Source organism: Saprolegnia diclina (assembly GCF_000281045.1).
Source record: "Saprolegnia diclina VS20 unplaced genomic scaffold supercont1.48, whole genome shotgun sequence".
NCBI lineage: Eukaryota > Oomycota > Saprolegniomycetes > Saprolegniales > Saprolegniaceae > Saprolegnia > Saprolegnia diclina.
The window spans coordinates 148,420-165,828 of NW_008246115.1; the positions used below are offsets into that span (position 1 = coordinate 148,420).

At 59.7% G+C, this 17,409-nt stretch overlaps 6 protein-coding genes and 1 non-coding gene across 7 annotated transcripts; 5 read left to right on the top strand and 2 right to left on the bottom strand.

Moving 5' to 3' along the window:
* The first annotated feature begins 173 nt into the window (after window positions 1-173).
* Window positions 174-1,590, top strand: SDRG_12258 (TKL/DRK protein kinase). Its single transcript, XM_008618324.1, has 4 exons — window positions 174-691; window positions 735-769; window positions 812-1,000; window positions 1,055-1,590. The coding sequence occupies exons 1-4, from the start codon at window positions 287-289 to the stop codon at window positions 1,482-1,484; spliced, it is 1,059 nt and encodes a 352-aa protein (XP_008616546.1). The 5' UTR covers window positions 174-286; the 3' UTR covers window positions 1,485-1,590.
* A 690-nt stretch (window positions 1,591-2,280) lies between these two features.
* On the top strand, window positions 2,281-3,859 carry SDRG_12259 (TKL/DRK protein kinase). The gene is made up of 7 exons (XM_008618325.1): window positions 2,281-2,798; window positions 2,847-2,881; window positions 2,929-3,117; window positions 3,166-3,323; window positions 3,365-3,429; window positions 3,479-3,670; window positions 3,717-3,859. The coding sequence occupies exons 1-7, from the start codon at window positions 2,316-2,318 to the stop codon at window positions 3,807-3,809; spliced, it is 1,215 nt and encodes a 404-aa protein (XP_008616547.1). The 5' UTR covers window positions 2,281-2,315; the 3' UTR covers window positions 3,810-3,859.
* A 396-nt stretch (window positions 3,860-4,255) lies between these two features.
* On the top strand, window positions 4,256-6,324 carry SDRG_12260 (hypothetical protein; the record flags this gene model as incomplete). Its single annotated transcript, XM_008618326.1, has 9 exons — window positions 4,256-4,375; window positions 4,421-4,825; window positions 4,872-5,126; window positions 5,191-5,391; window positions 5,437-5,553; window positions 5,605-5,694; window positions 5,735-5,827; window positions 5,879-6,047; window positions 6,095-6,324. 9 exons carry the CDS (start codon window positions 4,256-4,258, stop codon window positions 6,271-6,273), a joined length of 1,629 nt encoding a protein of 542 aa, XP_008616548.1. The 3' UTR covers window positions 6,274-6,324.
* A 464-nt stretch (window positions 6,325-6,788) lies between these two features.
* SDRG_12261 (hypothetical protein) lies at window positions 6,789-14,628 on the top strand. Its single transcript, XM_008618327.1, has 5 exons — window positions 6,789-8,098; window positions 8,167-12,241; window positions 12,290-12,477; window positions 12,529-14,002; window positions 14,047-14,628. The coding sequence occupies exons 1-5, from the start codon at window positions 6,795-6,797 to the stop codon at window positions 14,503-14,505; spliced, it is 7,500 nt and encodes a 2,499-aa protein (XP_008616549.1). The 5' UTR covers window positions 6,789-6,794; the 3' UTR covers window positions 14,506-14,628.
* Window positions 14,629-14,642: 14 nt separating this feature from the next.
* Window positions 14,643-14,715, bottom strand: SDRG_12262. Its single transcript has one exon. It is a non-coding gene; the product is annotated as a tRNA-Arg (tRNA).
* An 812-nt stretch (window positions 14,716-15,527) lies between these two features.
* SDRG_12263 (hypothetical protein) lies at window positions 15,528-16,304 on the top strand. Its single transcript, XM_008618328.1, has one exon. It carries the CDS (start codon window positions 15,531-15,533, stop codon window positions 15,867-15,869), a length of 339 nt encoding a protein of 112 aa, XP_008616550.1. The 5' UTR covers window positions 15,528-15,530; the 3' UTR covers window positions 15,870-16,304.
* On the bottom strand, window positions 16,198-17,226 carry SDRG_12264 (hypothetical protein). Its single transcript, XM_008618329.1, has one exon. It carries the CDS (start codon window positions 17,192-17,194, stop codon window positions 16,316-16,318), a length of 879 nt encoding a protein of 292 aa, XP_008616551.1. The 5' UTR covers window positions 17,195-17,226; the 3' UTR covers window positions 16,198-16,315.
* Between the last annotated feature and the right edge of the window lie 183 nt (window positions 17,227-17,409).

Sequence of the window (17,409 nt, forward strand, 5' to 3'; positions counted from 1 at the left end):
TGGCCATCGCACCTGCGCGTCTGATTTGAGGGAAATTTGGGCCATCGAATCTGGCCGCCGCGCTGGCCCGAGAGTGCGTTAAACGTCGCGTTCTATCGCCGCATGCCGCCACGTGGCATGAAAAACGCGCCAAATGTTGTGGACCATCACCGGGATGGGCAATTGGTGGGGGTGCATACCACACCGCAGAAGCAGCGCCGCACGCGTAACGACCACTGTCTCAGCGCTCTATCCGAACCCTTCCGGCACCAACAGCGTGACGTGCCAAACGCGTTCTTCCCACAGCATGGGCGCCGGACCGTCTTCGGACGCCGCGCAGCCGCCCCCCGACCGCATTCGCCGCGGCGTCTCAGGTTGTCTTCGCCGCACGTTCAAGCGCCCGAAGCTCAAGCTCACGAGCCTCGACCCGACACTGCCCAGCGATACTATGTATGCGTGCAGCCCACGGAGCATCCTCGTCTCGGTTCTCACAAGCGACAAATACGACGCGCTTGTCGCGATCCCGTTCGAGAGCTTGGAGCTCGCCGCCGTGATTGGCAAGACCAAGTATGGCGACGTGCAGCACGCCTCGTACCACGGCACGCCGGTGCTCGTCAAGTACATGCCGCCCATGATCGACCGCGCGACACGCCGCCTCTTCGCCGACGACCTGCACTTGCTCGTGAGTCTTCGCCATCCCAACATCGTCCAGGTACGCTTCGTCATCTCGCCATGTCCTGCTGACGTGCGACTAGTGCATTGGCGCAAGCTGGTCCTCGCCGCTCAAAGCGTACGCGCCTCCACCGTTCGACACACGACTCATTCTGTGTAGCTGCTTTGTCATGGAGTACTTGGATCGTGGCGACCTCTCCAGCTTGCTACGTAACTCGCGCATCGAGCTCTCGTGGCACACACACTTGCTATCGATCGCGATCGGCACCGCCCGCGGGCTTGCCTACATGCACGGCCACTCCCCGCCGCTGTTGCATCGCAACCTCAAGAGCACCAACATTCGCATCGGGTCGCCATTCCATTTGCCAGTGTAGTCGATGGCACACTCATTGCTCTTGTCTAGTGGGGACTATAGCGCCAAGATTTCGGGCTTCGCACTGCGGCGTGACCGTGACGTAGGCGTCCTTCGGCCGCGCGACACCTCGTACTACTGGATGAGCCCCGAGATGCTCCGCGGCGACCGCTGCACACACAAGACGGACGTCTACAGCTTTGGGATTGTGCTTTCCGAGCTCGACACGCGGGCGACGCCGTACCTTGACGCCCTGCCGGTCGACGAGACAGACACGTCGCTCGTGCATCAGATTTTATTCGACGAACGGCGCCCGACGCTGTCGTCGACACCAATGGAGAGCTTGCAGCGTCTCTACAGGCGCTGCGTGGCGTCCGACCCGCGCCATCGGCCGCGCTTTGAAGAGATTCTCGACATCCTCGAGACGGACGTGTACAACGACGCACTCGACCTTGCGTCGCCGTCCGCACTCGGCGGCTGAGGCCGTGCCGATTTATTAGATTATTATGAATAAGTGTATTTAATGGGAGCCACAAGCAAGTGGACAACTGAATGAATAATGACGCTCGTCTGGCACCGCTTTTATCTCTGACATTGGGCACTGGTCCAAAGAAAGCGTTTGGAGAGTGCTTACCATAGCAAGGTATCGAAGAGTAGCGATCCATTGACAAGATATGGCCAAGACTCTGTTTCGTGAAGTCGCCAGCAGTAGCCAAAGCCGATCCTGCAGAAGTTCGAGTGATCCGAGTTGAGGCGCTGTCGCCAGTACCATGACTCGAAGCAGCGTACGCTTTGGACTGGGACTCGCAGCACCGCTAAACGAAGCAAGCCAGCTGCGACGGATGGTGAGCGTCTCGAGAGCCCACAACGAGAATGAAGCCAGCGGAGCTGGAGCTGGCGCTTCGAATTTGAGTTATTGGTCGGCGCCAAAAATCCAAATTTTGAGACTGCGAAGATCGTGTCCAGCGTTGTTTGGCGCAGCTGCGTCCTTCGACGGGCCCGACCAGACGTGCTTGATTGTGCATCGGGTGTCGTGGCAGCGCGCTGCTGCTGGCCCATGTAAAACGCGTTTAAACACAGTCCAAGCGTTCTGCCGCGTTGCTCACTGCGAAACTGGATCTCGCATTACGTGCGCCACGTATAACCTGTTGCTTTTTATACCTACGGAGTATTTTAATATGCATGCATATTGAATTCATTGTATTGGAATTGATTTTACCTATATTATATCGATGTCGGCACTTTGACCATCTGGGTATTGATTTTAAGAGGTTTCGGTCCGCAGCAATCGGTCGCCGCAAGCAAGAATAAGATGGGCGCGTGCCACAGCACCGAAGAGGCCGTGACCTTGACGACGACGTCGGCCCGCCATGGTCCGCCGCCGGCGCGCGTCGAGCTCTCGCAGCGCGGACCGTCGAATCCGCAGGACGACGCGGTCGTGGCGCCCGTCAGCACGGGTCCGAAGCGGCAAGACCTTCCACTGCCCAAGCCGACGACGCCGGCCACGGCGCAGAACGTTCCGTTCAGCGACTTTAAGGAAGGCGAGCGCGACGTCGTCGAGTCGATTCTCGAATCCAAGATCCATCTGCGCATGGCGGCCATCAACTTCAAGGAGCTCAAGCTACAGAAGGTGATTGGGAAGGGCGCATTTGGCGAAGTCATCAAGGGCACGTACCATGGCACGCCCGTCGTCGTCAAGCGCATGGTGCGCCAAAACATCGACCCGGAAAACGTGCGCATGTTCGCCGAGGAGATCCAGCTCATGATGAACCTCCGCCATCCAAACATTGTCCAGGTACGTCGTTCAACATGATTGCCTCCACGAAATGCTCGGACTTGCTAGTTTATCGGCGCCAGCTGGAACTCGTACTCCAACATGTACGTCCTTTGATTTGATGGCGACTGAGGCTCTGACGATGTCGTAGTTGCTTTGTCACCGAGTTTCTCGACCGCGGCGATCTCTACTCGGTGCTCAAGAACCCGCGCATCCAGCTCTCGTGGCACCACCCGCTGTGGGGCATGACGATCGACATCTCGCGCGGCATGGCGTACCTCCACAGCATGGACCCGCCGATCATTCACCGGGACCTCAAGAGCATGAACATCCTCGTGAGGTATTCCTACCATTTACTACGTCAAACGCTCACGTTAACACCTGCTAGCTCGTCGTTTGGCGCCAAGATCTCGGACTTTGGGTTGAGCCGCGAAAAGGCCATGGATGACACGATGAGCGTCACGGGCACGCCGTTGTGGCTGCCGCCCGAGATGATTCGCGCCGAGCGCTACTCGGAAAAGGCGGACGTCTACAGCTTTGGCATTGGTACGACATATCGACGTATATGGACTCACCGTTGCGGCTAGTCTTGTCGGAGCTCGACACGCGGAGGATCCCGTACCATGACGTCAAGTCGGGCACGAAGAAGCGGGTACATTCTTATTGCGTGTTTGTTTTCTGTATCTCAACCCATGGGCTAGATGCCGGGCAGCGCGCTCTTGCACAAGGTGGCGTACGAGCATTTGCGTCCGAGCTTGAGCCCGCACTGCTTGGACAGCGTCCGGGACCTCTTTGTGCGCTGCACGGCCGACAACCCGAAGGACCGGCCGACCTTTGAGGCGATTGTAGCCGAATTGGAGACCTCGGTCCAGCGCGAAATTTTGCAGCGCCACGTACGACTTGTCGTCTTGCGGCGTCGTCTCATGTTTGTGTCGGTAGAACGACAGTCTGATCGAAGCCGACGAGAACGATGCGCGGATCGCACGCGACCTCGGCGTCAAGCACGTCACCAACTACGTCGACGACGCATAAGGAGATGGCGAGTGACGAGCAATGCAAATTCATTATGTGTTTTCGAACCACCTGTGCGTTGTGTGTGGCAACTCGGAGGTTTATAGTTTCTGTGTTATCTTTCAAGTACTGAGGTAGTACTGGGACGACGACGCATGACGAGTGCAAGCTCATGGAGTCGACGCTTCAGCTTTCTGCAGCGGGATGTTTGGCATCTATGCTGCGGTGCCATGGAATGTTGGGCATCTATGCTGTGGTGTCATGACGTCATGGTCACGTTGTGGACGGCGACCCGCGGCGTGGTCAAGCACGTTACGTGGTAGAGAGCGATGTGAACGAGGCAGTGCTAGGATCGGCGGTGGCGGCGATTTCAAACTTTAAAAATCAAATGCCATTGGCTGATTTTCAGCCAATGGCATCGATGCGTGGGGCTGGTCATACCACACCTGCATTTTTGGCCCTCGCCGATGGACGAGTACGACCGCGAGAAGCCGCTCTTTGACGGCAAGGTCCGCGTTCTTGTCCAGACGCCGGACCGTGACGAGCGCGTCGCACTCCTGACGATCCGCCTCCTCGCCGGCCAGCGCGTACGCAGTGGCTGTCTACTCTTGTGTCGCTGACCATTGGCGTAGACACTCAATAGCAACCAGAAGGAGCGCGTCCTTCGCATCGAGATTACTGACGACGAGGAGCTCGAGTCGTTCTTCCTCTACGTCTGGAGCGTCTCGGAGGAAGAGTTCCATGACCTCAAGCACCAGCAACGCCTTCTCGTGGATTTTCCCAAGTTTGCGACCAATTTTATGGACCTCCTCACCTGCTGCTTGGACGAGAAGAAGCTCGATGGCACACGGCCCGAAGGCCAAGCGCCGCTTAGCTATCTCGCGGTGCTCAACACGCAAGACGAAGCGAAGAAGGGCATCTTTAGCATCGTCGAGACCAACCCGTTCAAGCACCTCACGCATCTCTCGCTGGCCTTCAAGCCTGGCGACGACGCCGAGATCAAGCTGTACCTTGCCGCGCGCCTCCGTCAGACCACGGTACGCTCCTCACGTATGGACGTCCCGACGATCTAGACATGTGTAGAACGAGAAGCGGCAGTTCCAGCGCGACTTGGCGGCGACGACCTCGACGCTCGACATGACAGCCGCGTCCGAGGCGGCGCTGCGAAAGAAAGCCGACCACGCTTCGCAGCTGCACGCCGAGCAAATGGGACTGGCGAAAATGCGGTTTTCCGAAGAGATGACGGCGCAGAAGGAAGCAGCGATGAAGACGCTGCAGGACACGGAGCGCCTGTACACGTCCAAGATGGAGGCAATCCAAGCGGCTGCCACAGACAATGTTCGTCGTCCTTGCACATGCTATCGGTCTTGCGTCGTCTGACACGCTCATGCTGTATCTATAGCTTGAGAAGCTCAATGCCAAGGTTGCGGAGCAAGACGCCGCGCTCCAAGCACTTCAAAAAACAAAGTACCAGTACGAACTCAAGATCGAGCAGCTCGAAGCGCACGTGGCCGAGCTCACCAAGTCGAAAGAGGTCTCGACCACCGACGTCTCGGCGCTTCAGCAACAGAACAAAGCACTGGACCAAGACGTCTTCAAGAAGGTCGACTCGTCCGTTGTGAATGCAGTATACGCATCGTGACGTTAGGACAAGCTGATTGCGCAGTACGAACTGCAGATCGCTGCGTTCCAGCAGCAAGTTGTCGACAAGGAGCACGTACTGAGCAAGACGACCGACCTCTTGACGGCGGCCACCACACACAAGGTACATCATGTGTTGATGGACAGCATGGACATGACATGCTTCATGGGCTAGCACGAGATTGAAGAGACGCTCAAGATGTACAAGGCCAACCACGCGAGCATGCAGCAAAAGCTGGAGCTCAGCATCTCGGAGATCAACAAGGTAGACACCGCCTTCTCGACATGTCTCACATCGAGGGTAGGGCAACCAAATCATCGAGCAAATTCAAAATGAGAACCGCGCGTACAAGGCCAAGCTTCGCATGAAGTCCAAAATCCTCAAGCAGCAGGAGACGGTACACGCTGCTCGTGAATAAGCTTCCAGCGTGCTCATGAGTGTGCGCTAGCTCGTCGAAGAGAAGCAGCTCCAGCGGGACGAGCACCAGCATCTGGTCAAGGCGCTGCAGAAGGACCTCCACCTCAAGGACGACGAGGTCGCTCTGCTTCAGCAAAAGAACGACGAGCTCGCCCGAAAACTCGAAGAGAGCACACAGCTCCTAGCGTCCAACCAGCAAGGTTGGCGAGGCGATGACTTGGCGTTGGCTCACCCGCGCTGCGAGTAGTGATTACGTGGCTCAACAAGGAGATCAACGAAGCCCAAGTCTCGCAGCACAAGCGCACGGCGTACTCGTCCGCGTTCACGTTCCAGCCGCCACTGGTGCCCACAGCAAATCGACACGCCGATGTCGAACCGTCGCAGTCGGCGTCGGCGTATACGCGCCGGTTTGGTGCAGCGTCCTAATATGCGAGTGCCACTACTATCCATTGATGCTGTGTTAAATGGATATGCGTGCAGGATAATATACAAGTATTCAATGCAACTATCCAACGCCAGAAGGAACGATCCAAAGCCCGCATCGGCTCTTAAACGCCGGAAAATAGATGACGCAGCACCAGGAAATGGACGTATCTGAACGTGGCAGGAAGAGAGGCGGCCAAGTCGTCGGCGGTGACGCGCTGGACGAGCATGTGCAACAACGAACGAACGTCAGACGTCTGGTGCAACATGTGGCACGTGGACGGCGTGACCAGGGTTGGCGTCCGTCCGGCGACGCCCGTCAGCGTTCCTACCTTTCGCCCCATCGAGCGTCGAGCCTCGTGTTAGCTGCTGGCTTGTCTAGCTGGCGCGGCGATGGCCATGACGGTGGCAGCTCGAGCTCGAGCGCGCTGAAAGGATAGCCCAGCGCCAAATTTCAGCCAATGGCATCGCAGCGATACAATAAATTAATTGACCGCCGACGTTTTTGTATTATTGCCTTTGCGATGTGGGTCGGGGCCGTGGACATCACGTACGGGCAGGCGCTCGGGCCGCCCGGGTACCACCGAGCGACGAGTCCGCTCGGCGTTGCGGCCGAGGTCGCGCCGCAGACGTATCTATGGTATAAGACATTGGCGACAGCGACGCCGCTGCGCGACCTCCGCGTCGGCCGGCGCGACGCGACGCTGCCGGACGGCTTTACGCGCTTGCCAAAGGCCGTGCTGCGTACCGAGAGCGACGCTGACATGCTCTTTCTGTGGACGTCGACGCGCGAGACGACGCCCGAGACGACGTACGACTATGACAACCGACCGCTGGACCCGCTGCGGCCAATCAAGGAGCTCAAGATCGTGCGCTCGATGGACGACGTGCCGCCGTCGTTCGAGTGTGCGGCCGGCGCGACGCACATCGACCTCGGTATCATTTGCTTTCGCCGTGCGACGTCCGACGAGATCGAGCGCGTCGAAGAGGAGGCGCGCGAGCCGACAGCCGCGGTCGTCCGAAAGACGCAGCTCGGCACCGGTCTCTGGGTCGATGTGCTCGATCCCGTCACAACCAAGTGGTACATCGGCCAAGTGCGCGGCAACACCAACACGACGCTGCCATCTGCGGCGAGCGCGCAGGTCGTGCCGCAGGACGCGTGGCTGGTGCACCTGCCCGGGTACAAGACGCCGTTCAAGGAGCTGCTCGTGCCCAGCGCCCACGTGCGCACTCGGACGGCGCCGATTGGGACGCACACAGATTTGCACGCATCGCCGTCCTACCCGCTGCTGCGCGTCTTGCCGCGGCGCCACGTCGGACGCTCCGACATTGCGACCATGCAGACCGCATTGGACGCGTGCTTCTTCGACATGACACGCTCGTTCTTTGCGGACGCGCTACTTCCGTTTCTCGAAGCGGTCCTCGCAGCGCCGTGTCGGGAGCTCGATGTCGCGAATGGTCTCCAGTCCTTCTTCCAGCACACGCTCAAGTACTGGGCGTCGTTTGTCCTAAGCGCCGAGACGCTGCCACTCAGCGAGGACCGCGTGTCATCTTCGCACTTTATGGCCGTCGCCAAGCTCTTACTCAATGGGTTTGACGGCTGCAACGGCTACTACCTTCCGGACACGCATGCGGTCGGGTGGGAAGCGGCGTCGGACCTCGAACACGTGACGTACCTGGACCATGTTGCGAGCGGCGCGTACCGCAGTGCGCCGTGTCGCTCCATGTACTTTGTCGAGACGGTCGAGTACTTTTTCCAAGTCGGCGGGTACCGTGCGATCGTGCAGCGTGTCAAGGACGCTTCGATTCCGCTCTCCGAAGTCGACATGTAGGTGCTTTTGGCGATTTGCGGTGATATTTCGCGATTTGTTGGTTGATATTTGGTGGTTGAACTAGGTATTTGAGCTTTTTCCTGCACGCCAAGCCCATCTTGACGCCGACGACGGCCGACGAAGAGCAGCTCGTGACGCTCTTGCATGCGGTCCTCGGACGCCTCGCGACCGTCGACATGGAGCTCATCAAGGACGACTCGGGGCTTCTGGACGCGCTCTTGGAAAAGGTGGAGACGCTCTTTGGGGTCTTGCACACTGTCGACGTGCTCGAGCACTTGGAACTCGCGCACCTCGGGCTCGCGAAAGCGTACCTCTGCTGTCCGTACTTGGGGCAGCAGCTCGCGGGCCTCACGCGCTTGCTGCACTGGATGGAGAAGGCCCAGCGCCACGACGCGTTCCTCGCGCAGCACACGTCACGGACGTCGACGCCAATCCCCAAGAAGCGCATCGGGTCGTTCGGCTCGATTGGTGCGATGCTGCGCACGTCGTCGACCTCGATCACGTCATCGATGACGATCACGTCGTCGACGATGCCGCCACCCAGTGTCTGTGCGCGCTGGCTCCGCGCCGAGACGTTTGTTCAATGGGTTCTGGACGCGAACGTGCTCGACCTCGTGCTGGGTGACGCGCCGACGCTCGCTGCTGTCGGCTTGCGGGACGCGCACATTGAAGTGTGGAAGCGCACCGGCCCGCTCTTGTTGCTCGTCGCGCAGCAGGAAAAGCTCACGCGCCACCATTTGCACTTGCTCTGGGCCCACGCGATCAAGCCGCAGCAGTCCTATCGGCGGAAAACTGTGTTTGAGATGCTCCTCCACCTGGCGTCTTCGATGGTCGTCTCGCTCATTGGTGCGGTCGCTGAGCTCTGGACCGACGTCGCCACGTACGATGCGCTCACGGTGCACTTCCTCACGCGCATCACGCGGCTTGCCAACGGCAAGGCGCACCAGGCGCAGATTGGCGATGACGACCGCGCGCTTCTCGATGGAATTGCGGCCAAGGGCGTCGACTTGCTCTGGCACGCGATGCTGGCCAACCCGGGGGAGGTCCTCGCGCCACTGACGACGCTGCTGCACGACATGGACGCGATCGAGTCGACGACCCGCCGTCGCGACACGCTGGGCGAGTACGTCGCCCGCAGTATCGACAGCTTGCGCCGTGGCTGCGACGTCTCGACGCACTTGACGCTGCTCGAGACGATAGTGCGCGGCGCGGCGCCCGATGAAAGTGCATTGCAGAACGTCACGTCGGCGGTCATCCTCTCGTCGCTCAAGAATGCCATGAAGATCCACCCGTTCGACAGCGTCCTTCAGCGCTTTGAGACGTCGTTCCAGCTCGTGTCGCTCGTGCTCGACCTTGTCGCGTCCCACCCGACCGAGTCGCTGGTGTTCCTGGCGTTTGTGCTGACCAACTCGGGTCTCGGGCTCACGTTTGACCACTTGGCTCACATTCAGGCAGCGGTCGACCGCACGGCTTTCTATGGCTGGCTCCAACTCGTGTTGCCCGAGTGCCTCGATGCAATGACGATGAAGGGCCGTGCCGTGTTGCCCATGGGCTTCCTCAGCAACGGTGCGTTCACAGTCGACGTTCTCGAGCGCATCTTTGATGACACGGTGTGCGTCGACGCGGCGATGACGTCCTCGGTCGAATTCGAGTGCTTTGAGCGGCTCTTCCGCTACCTCAACCACCATGCGCAGCGGCTCACGGACGCCCATTTGCCGCGCGACTTTGTCGTCGATGCGCCAATGGACCGACTCAAGGGCTTTGGACGACTGTATATGCTTGCACTGCGCAGCGGCAACGACGATGTGAGCGAAGCAGCCCGCGACTACATCGTGTACCTTCTCCAGCACCTCAGCGTGAAGCGGCTCGTGCGACTGGATGTGTGGCTCTTCTTTGCCAAGCACGCAGCGTCGGCGCTTGACGTCGGAACGTCCATGGAAACGTCGCGCGCGCTGAATCTACTGAGCACGTTCCTGCATCACGCGCGGCCGCTGCAAGCCGCGGCGGCCAGAGTGCCGTCGCTCGAGCCCCTTGTCGTGTACATCAAGTCGCAGGACGGCCGCACGTCGCCGCCGCTGCACTACAACGTGCCCAAAAGCTGCCTCGTCGGCGAGCTCCGCGACCGCATCGCCGCCGATGTCGGCCACTTTGCCGAGGGCATTCGGCTTTTGACCGACACCAAGACGCGGCTCAGCGTGCGCAATCACAATCACATGACGCTGGCGGCCGCCAACGTGTTCAACTCGATGACGCAGCGCTCGTACGTCGAAGTGATTTTGCTCAAGAAGCCCGAGACCGACACGATCGGCCATATCAAGTCCAACCCGCTGCAGTGGACGACGCAGGACGCGGCGAGCGACTGGGCGACGGTCCAGACGTGGCTCGGCGCCAACGTCCGCAGCACGCTGCTGACGTTCGTGTCGCACCCGCGTCTCGCCGAAGCCGCGTGGCGACTCCTATCGCTCCTGCTCGTCCAGACAGCGCTCTTGGAGCAAGTGCATTTGCTGCATGTGGACGACTGGAGCGACGTGCTCTCGGGCCAGAGCGCACTGCTGCTCTACCACCTCCAAGTGCTCCAGCCGTACCAGAGCCAGCTCGAGTGGATGCGCCGCTTTGTGGGCTTGCGCGGCCCCGAGCACGTCTGCGAGTTGATTCTCGCAGGTGACGCAGCCGCCGTCACTCGAACGCTTGACGCGCAGTGCTGGCGCAGCCTCTTCAAGTGGCTCAGCGTCAGTCTGCACGAGAAGCTCGAGTGGACTCCGACCGGCGAGGATAAGGTGTGGCACGCCCTGGTGCACAAAATTGTCTTGGTGACCCAGCACGTACTGACGCGACGGGCGTCGACGGTTGCGACCAAGGCGACGACGACGGTGCAGTATCCCGTGCCGCCGTTGGTCGACGACGAAAGCGACGTCAGCGACCGGCTCCTCGCCAACGCCGTCGCGCTGCTCCAGCGTCTTCTTGCAGCGCACAAGAGCGCGGCACCAGCCTTTGTGTCGCACCCAAACGCACCCGATGTCGTCCTCGGTGCGCTCGAGCACCCGTCGGCCAGTGTTCGAAGTGACGCGGCGACGTGTGTCCGCGGTCTCTGTGACGTCGACGCGTCGCTTCTCTCGTTCGCGATCAACCTCTTTGCGGGCTACGACGCACCGACGATCGTGCACATGGATCTCTTGTACGTGTACGGCGATCTCGTGCAGAAGGGCGTGCCCGACGGCTTTGACACGGCGTCGGCCGCGCTGCGCCTCGCTCGCCGCCTCGAATCGCTCGCCCCCGGTGCGGCGGCGCAGCCCATCTTTGAAGGCTTACTGCATACGCTGCTGTGTCTTCTCAAGCCAAACAAGGATGCCCAAGACGCCGTCTTGGCGCAACTAGACCTTATTCACGAGCTGTACCTGCACTGCCTCTTTCCGGAAGCGCCGTTGCGTCCGTCGACGACCGACTTGATTCAACCAAAGTGCACGGCGGCGGGCGCCCGGGCGCTGGCGTTCCAGCTGCTCTCGGTGCTCTGCGATGCCGGCAGTGCGGGGCTCGCTGGCCTTCTTGCCAAGATGCGACCGCAGCACTCGTTTGAGCGCAACCCGGCCAAGCCCGTCAAGGCCAAGAAGGGCAACAAGAAGAAGATTGCCCAGGCCAAGCCGACGGTCCGCGGGCCTTTTGTCGGCCTCAAGAACCTCGGGTGCACGTGTTATCTCAACTCAGTCGTGCAAGCGTGCTTCTTCATCCCGGCGTTCCGAGCGCTCGTCTTCTCGACGCCCGCGAGCCGCCCGCACTCGCTGCTCTTCCAGATCCAGTCGCTCTTTGCCCACTTGAGTGCGAGCTCACGGCCGTACGTCTCGCCGGCGCCGCTGCTGAGCGTCCTCCACACGAGCGACGGGTCGCCCATCAACGTCAAGCTGCAGCAAGACGCGAGTGAGTTCTTGACGTCGTTTTTGCAGCAGCTCGAGTCGGAGATCAACGGCAACCATACCGCCGAGACGCAACTCCACGCGTCCCTCGGCGGCCTCTTCAGCAACGAACTCGTGGCCGATGGCGACAAGTACAGCGAGCGCCTCGAGCCATTCCACTTTGTCTCGGTCCAAGTCCGCGACCGGCCGCACCTCGAGGCTTCGTTGGACTCGTGGGTCGATGGCGACATGGTAGATATGGTCGTATCTGGCGCGATAACGTGGATACTATGGATGTAGGTGAGCTACACGTGGGACACGCCGAATGACGGCAAGCAGACGCTCGAGACGCACAAGCGCATTTCAATCCATACGCTGCCAAACGTCCTCGTCTTCCACCTCAAGCGATTTGAGTTTGATTTTGAGACGATGCAGCAAATCAAGCTTCACGATGCGTTTGAATTCCCCATGGAGCTCGACATGCGCCGGTCCAACGTTTTCTCTCAATCTCGAATCTCAATCTCAATGGGAATCGATAGGTACACCAAGGAAGGCCAAGCACGGCGCCGCAACGAAGAAGACATGGCGTGGCGCGCGCCCGAGTACTACCTCTACGAATGCTCGGGTGCGATCGTGCACGTCGGGACGGCGCAGTCGGGTCACTACTACTGCTACCTGCGCGACCCCAAGGCGACAGCTTCGTGGGTCGAGTGCAACGACACGCTCGTCACGCCCTTTGATGCGACGCAGCTGCCGCACGAGTGCTTTGGCGGCCTCCGCGCGCACGACGACGGTCGCCGGTCGCCAAGCGCCTTTATGCTGCTCTACACGCGCAAGGCGACGTCGATTCCCGTGGCTATGCCGGCGCCCGTCCGCCGCTTTGCATCGATCGTGCGAGCTGTTGTGTTTCTGAAGCGGCTTCTCAAGCGTCGGGCGTTGGTGCCGTCGCCGGCTCCGCTCCCCAGTGCCATCTACGCCAGCATCGAGGCTGAGAACCGGTCGTTCTGGCGCAAGCAGTACCTGGCCGACGTCGCGTGCAAGAGCTTCACGCACGACCTCGTGGCCAACTGCTTTGATGCGAACATGGTGTTTGCCCCGGCGTCGCTGCGGCTGGAGGCGCTGCAGTTTGCAACCGCCTTTGTGTTTGGCACGCTCTGGCAGTGCCGCGAAGTCGACCGCATCGGCGTCTGGACACCAATGCTGACGGCGCTGTACGACCAAGAACCGTTGGGCGCCGACTGGTTCTTGCAGTCGAGTGTCGACCACCCGACGCTGCTCGCCGACGTGATCGTGGACGAAGACGACGTGGTCATGGCGCCGTTCCGTCATGTCGCACGGGTGAGTCTTCAGCACGCGTCGACGCCGGCCCTCGCGTCAGCGTTTGTCGCCAAGTGTGTGGGAACGCAGTTGTCGACTCTGCGGCCCGTCGTTCTCGATCTCTTGCATGCGTACGCGGCGCAGAGCAGTGCCGCTTGCCACGAGCTCGTCAAGGACCACCACCTGCTGACGGTGCTGCCGCAAGCGCTGCTGGACGCAGACGAAGGCGGAAATGAGCGCCACGAAAGCCGGCTCTTGACTCTCATTGCAATGCTTTTGGATGCGTACGGCCAGGACGACTTGTACGCGGTGCTGCCGGCCGAGGCGATCGAGCTGCTGACCTCGAGTGCGTGGATGCACCACCTGCTTGAGCGTCGGGGCGCGACGTTCTCGTTCAACGACGAGACGCTCGCATGGCGGCGCATTGTGTGGCGGCTCTGCACGGGGGCGGCGGCCACGTCGTCGGCGTGGCTGAGCGTCCTGCTTGCGGCCATTGAGAGCAACGACCACCACGAACTCAAGCCGTACTTTCGCGCGCTCATGGTGCTGCTCTCGCTCGACGACGACCTCGCGATGGACCGCCTCGACGATGCGATGACGCAGTTCATTGCGCTCCTTGCGTCCCAGCAACGCTACTTCAAGGCGACCGAGACGTCGATCGACATGATGTGCCGCATCGCCAAGCGCATTCCGACGGTACACTTCATGAGCTTGAACAACGGTCAATGTCGACGGCGTAGGTGCGTACGTGGCTGTATGAGAACCAGCGGAGCTGGGCGTGGACGGAGAAGTGGCTCGAGGCGCACGCAGGTCCGCAAGGGTGGCTGCAGCAAGGCAAAACGGTCCTAGTCAAGCCCCACTCGACAAGCACGTGGAAGGACGTACCGCTGTCGCACCCCGCGCTCGCCAAGACGATCGACCGGTCCGTCGCCAAGTTTGTGCCGCGCGTGCGGGCGCTTCTCGCGGGCCAAGCGCCGAGCGACGTGCAATATGACAGCGACGACGACCCGATCGCTCTCGTGGGCGCACGGATCAAGGTCAAGTGGGCGCGGGAAAAGTGGTATGCAGGTCGCGTCGAGCGCTACGACCCGGCCAAGCTCGAGCACTCTGTCGTGTACGATGACGGCGAGAAGAAGAGCTACAAGATGACGGACAAGGTCTTTCTGCGCCTCGACGTACCCGCGATAGAAGGTCCCTAGTCGGTTTATACCAAACCATTTTGCATCGTGCGTGTCCCTACCCTTGTACAAGGGGCCGATCGCGGCCATTTGTGTACAAAATTGTACTGAAAACACAACGAAAACCGATCAAAAATCGAGAAAACACGAGAAAAAGCCACTCACGGCGGGACTTGAACCCGCAGTCTCTGCCTTAGGAGGGCAGCGCCTTATCCATTAGGCCACGCGAGCCTTGGCAAACGCATGGAAAAAATGTAATACGTATCAATATATATTTGCTGAAACAAATCTCCGCGTTGGGCTGAATCTGGACAAACTGAAATTCTTTTTTGAGTCGAGTGTTTCGATGGCTCTTATTCGTATCGCAGCATGAAGAATTGGTGAATATGTGCGAAGCTCAGGTGCATTCCCTAAAAGTGAACGGGCGCAGCGCGGTTAGAATATTGCAAGTGGTTTGAACTTCAAGCGTGTCGTTTCAACTCCAATGGTGAGAAAGCTGTTTTAGGGGGTTGGAGATAGTCCCACGACGGTGTGGTGGCGATCAGCTCGTCGATGGCGGCTTCAAACATCCATTTAGCGCCGATAATATGACTTTATTGTTGGTTTTTGAGGGGATGACGGGTTTTATGAACGGCTTTAACGTGCAGCGCAGAGCCCACGGAAACATTTTAAATGCTGATGTAGCGGCGTTTCTTTCTGTTTCTTGGACGAATTAACTGCAATTGAAGCAGCACCGTCCACTGGTGCCGGGTCAACGCCGAATTCGGTTGCACCGTCCGCCTATAAACCCGCAGCTACTTTATACATCTTGTCCCGAGTATCACCTACGTACTATTGTACCGTTCATCCACGGTTCAGTATGTCCAACTAAGATCGAAGTGGCAGGTTGAAGCCGAAATGGCCCACTTCAACATTGTACGGAAGAAAAGTCCTTCAAAACATGGCGTGTCAAGTTGCAAAAGATCGAACTGTCCACCGCATAATTCGATATTTTATCCGGAAACGGATAACGCTTGAGCCCGCGGCTGTGGTCAAAGTAGAATCCGATGCCCCGCCAACAGCGCAACCAGCGAAAGCCCAAGGACGGCGCCGAGCCGTACTCCAAGCCCAAGGAAGGCAGCAAGGAAGGCGGCGCCAAGGGCCGGCGCAATGGCCGTGGCGGCCGCGGTGGCCGCGGTGGCCGTGGCAACAAGCCCAAGCCCAAGACCACGGAGGACCTCGACAAGGAGATGGACGGCTACTGGAACAAGAGCGCCGAGCACGCCCAGAAGCAGCTCGACAACGACATGGACGACTACTGGAAGAAGAAGGACGAAGTCGTCGCGGACGAGCCGGTCGAAGAGGCCGCGCCTGAGACGGCAACCGACGCCACGGCCGCCGAGTAAAACCCGTGGCCGACACGGGCGGGTCGATATTTTATAAGCACGATCAAACACAAGAACCCTTCCGTCGCAACGAGTCTATGCAAAGCCCCCGCCAGTCGCCCCCGCCCAGCGTCGCCGACGAAGGCTTGAAGCCTGCCATGCCGCTAGTCCTTGCTCGTCTTACTTGGTCCAGGCCTCTCTCTCAATGCAGCCCAGGCCTCTGTCAATGCAGCCCAGGCCTCTCTCAATACAGCAATGCTACCTGCACTCAATACCGCGTTGACTCGTACTTTGGTACGTGGCATGCCTCCACGCTCATGTCAAGCCGCTTCCGACGCCTCGCAGAGCTCAGCACTCATGCCAACACAAGATAAGATCTCTTCGCGATGGCTTGGCGTAGCTTCCTCGATGCTAGTATAGCTCGTCGTTGCTTCAAGAAGAAATGTGTAGTCGACATTGGTTATCATCTAGTCGTCGTGCATGTGGGCACCTCGGAGGCGGCTGCGGCGCTCGTGCTCGAGGCGTGCGCTGTTGGCCGCCATCTTGCCGACGCCGTAGACCGCGCCCGCCGCCATGGCGTAGATACCGAGGAGGTACGTGGCTACGAGGGACGCGGCTGCGAGAAGCGCAAGGCAAACGAACGCGGTGGCGCTCAGTGGGTCGGGCTGGTACGTAAAGACCATCGAGATGACCGCAAAGGTGAAGTAGAAGAGGCTGCCGATGAGGCCAAACGTGAAGTTGATGATCGAGACGAAGATCCACTGGATGACGAGTCCATATACGTTCTCTTCACGCGAGTCGAGGACCGTAAAGAGCATCTGCCAGAACGTCCGGCGTGACGCAAACACCTTGCCCGACTCGAACGCGCTCCAAAACTTGGCACGGGCTTCGTCGAGGCCATAGTCCGACCACAGACCAACGTACGCTTTGGCTTGGCGCATCGTCTCTTCGCGCGCTGCGTCAAGGACGTCAAGCTTGGCTTGCGCGCTGTCGACGATAGCTTGCTTCTCGTTCACGACCCGGCGGTGCTCGGGGCGGACACGCCAGAACCATACTTTGGCCTCCTGCAAGTCGCTTTGCGCCACGACGACCTCGCTCCACACGTCTTGATAGCCTTCGACGTGCGCTGCCTCGACGACCATGGCTTCATACGTGTGCTTCATCTCGTCCGTGACCTTGATCGGCGCCGGCGCCAGCAGCATGAGGAAGAGGCCGACGAGCCACATAAGCGTGAGCCGACGGACCGACGGCGCGGCCCACGCCTTCTTGGCAAAGGCCATCGCGAGGTCCGTGCCCGAGGGCTGTCCCCGCGGAAGCGGCGACTGCTGGTACATCTGCCCGTCCATCCGAGCTGCTTGGACTTGATGCCACGGAAGCAAGATGGAAATGAATTCGAGAGCATAACCTCTCTATTTCGATACTTTCCAGAAACCTCCAGCATATTATAGGATCACCCGACCTTCGCCGCATCCGGACGCATGGGCAACTACCAATGCCAGTTGCATGTTGGTAGCCGCGCTTCATGACTCTACAATAGGACTGTCTTCATTCTAGACCTTCC

Coding starts and splice junctions, on each gene's coding strand:
- SDRG_12258 (XM_008618324.1), top strand. CDS start 287: ATGGGCGCCGGACCGTCTTCGGACGCCGCGCAGCCGCCCCCCGACCGC. Junction 770..811: donor TGGTCCTCGCCGCTCAAAGC/GTACGCGCCTCC, acceptor CATTCTGTGTAG/CTGCTTTGTCATGGAGTACT. Junction 1,001..1,054: donor AGCACCAACATTCGCATCGG/GTCGCCATTCCA, acceptor GCTCTTGTCTAG/TGGGGACTATAGCGCCAAGA.
- SDRG_12259 (XM_008618325.1), top strand. CDS start 2,316: ATGGGCGCGTGCCACAGCACCGAAGAGGCCGTGACCTTGACGACGACG. Junction 3,430..3,478: donor AGTCGGGCACGAAGAAGCGG/GTACATTCTTAT, acceptor CCCATGGGCTAG/ATGCCGGGCAGCGCGCTCTT. Junction 3,671..3,716: donor GCGAAATTTTGCAGCGCCAC/GTACGACTTGTC, acceptor TTGTGTCGGTAG/AACGACAGTCTGATCGAAGC.
- SDRG_12261 (XM_008618327.1), top strand. CDS start 6,795: ATGTGGGTCGGGGCCGTGGACATCACGTACGGGCAGGCGCTCGGGCCG. Junction 12,478..12,528: donor ATGGAGCTCGACATGCGCCG/GTCCAACGTTTT, acceptor GGGAATCGATAG/GTACACCAAGGAAGGCCAAG. Junction 14,003..14,046: donor TCGCCAAGCGCATTCCGACG/GTACACTTCATG, acceptor TCGACGGCGTAG/GTGCGTACGTGGCTGTATGA.
- SDRG_12263 (XM_008618328.1), top strand. CDS start 15,531: ATGCCCCGCCAACAGCGCAACCAGCGAAAGCCCAAGGACGGCGCCGAG.
- SDRG_12264 (XM_008618329.1), bottom strand. CDS start 17,194: ATGGACGGGCAGATGTACCAGCAGTCGCCGCTTCCGCGGGGACAGCCC.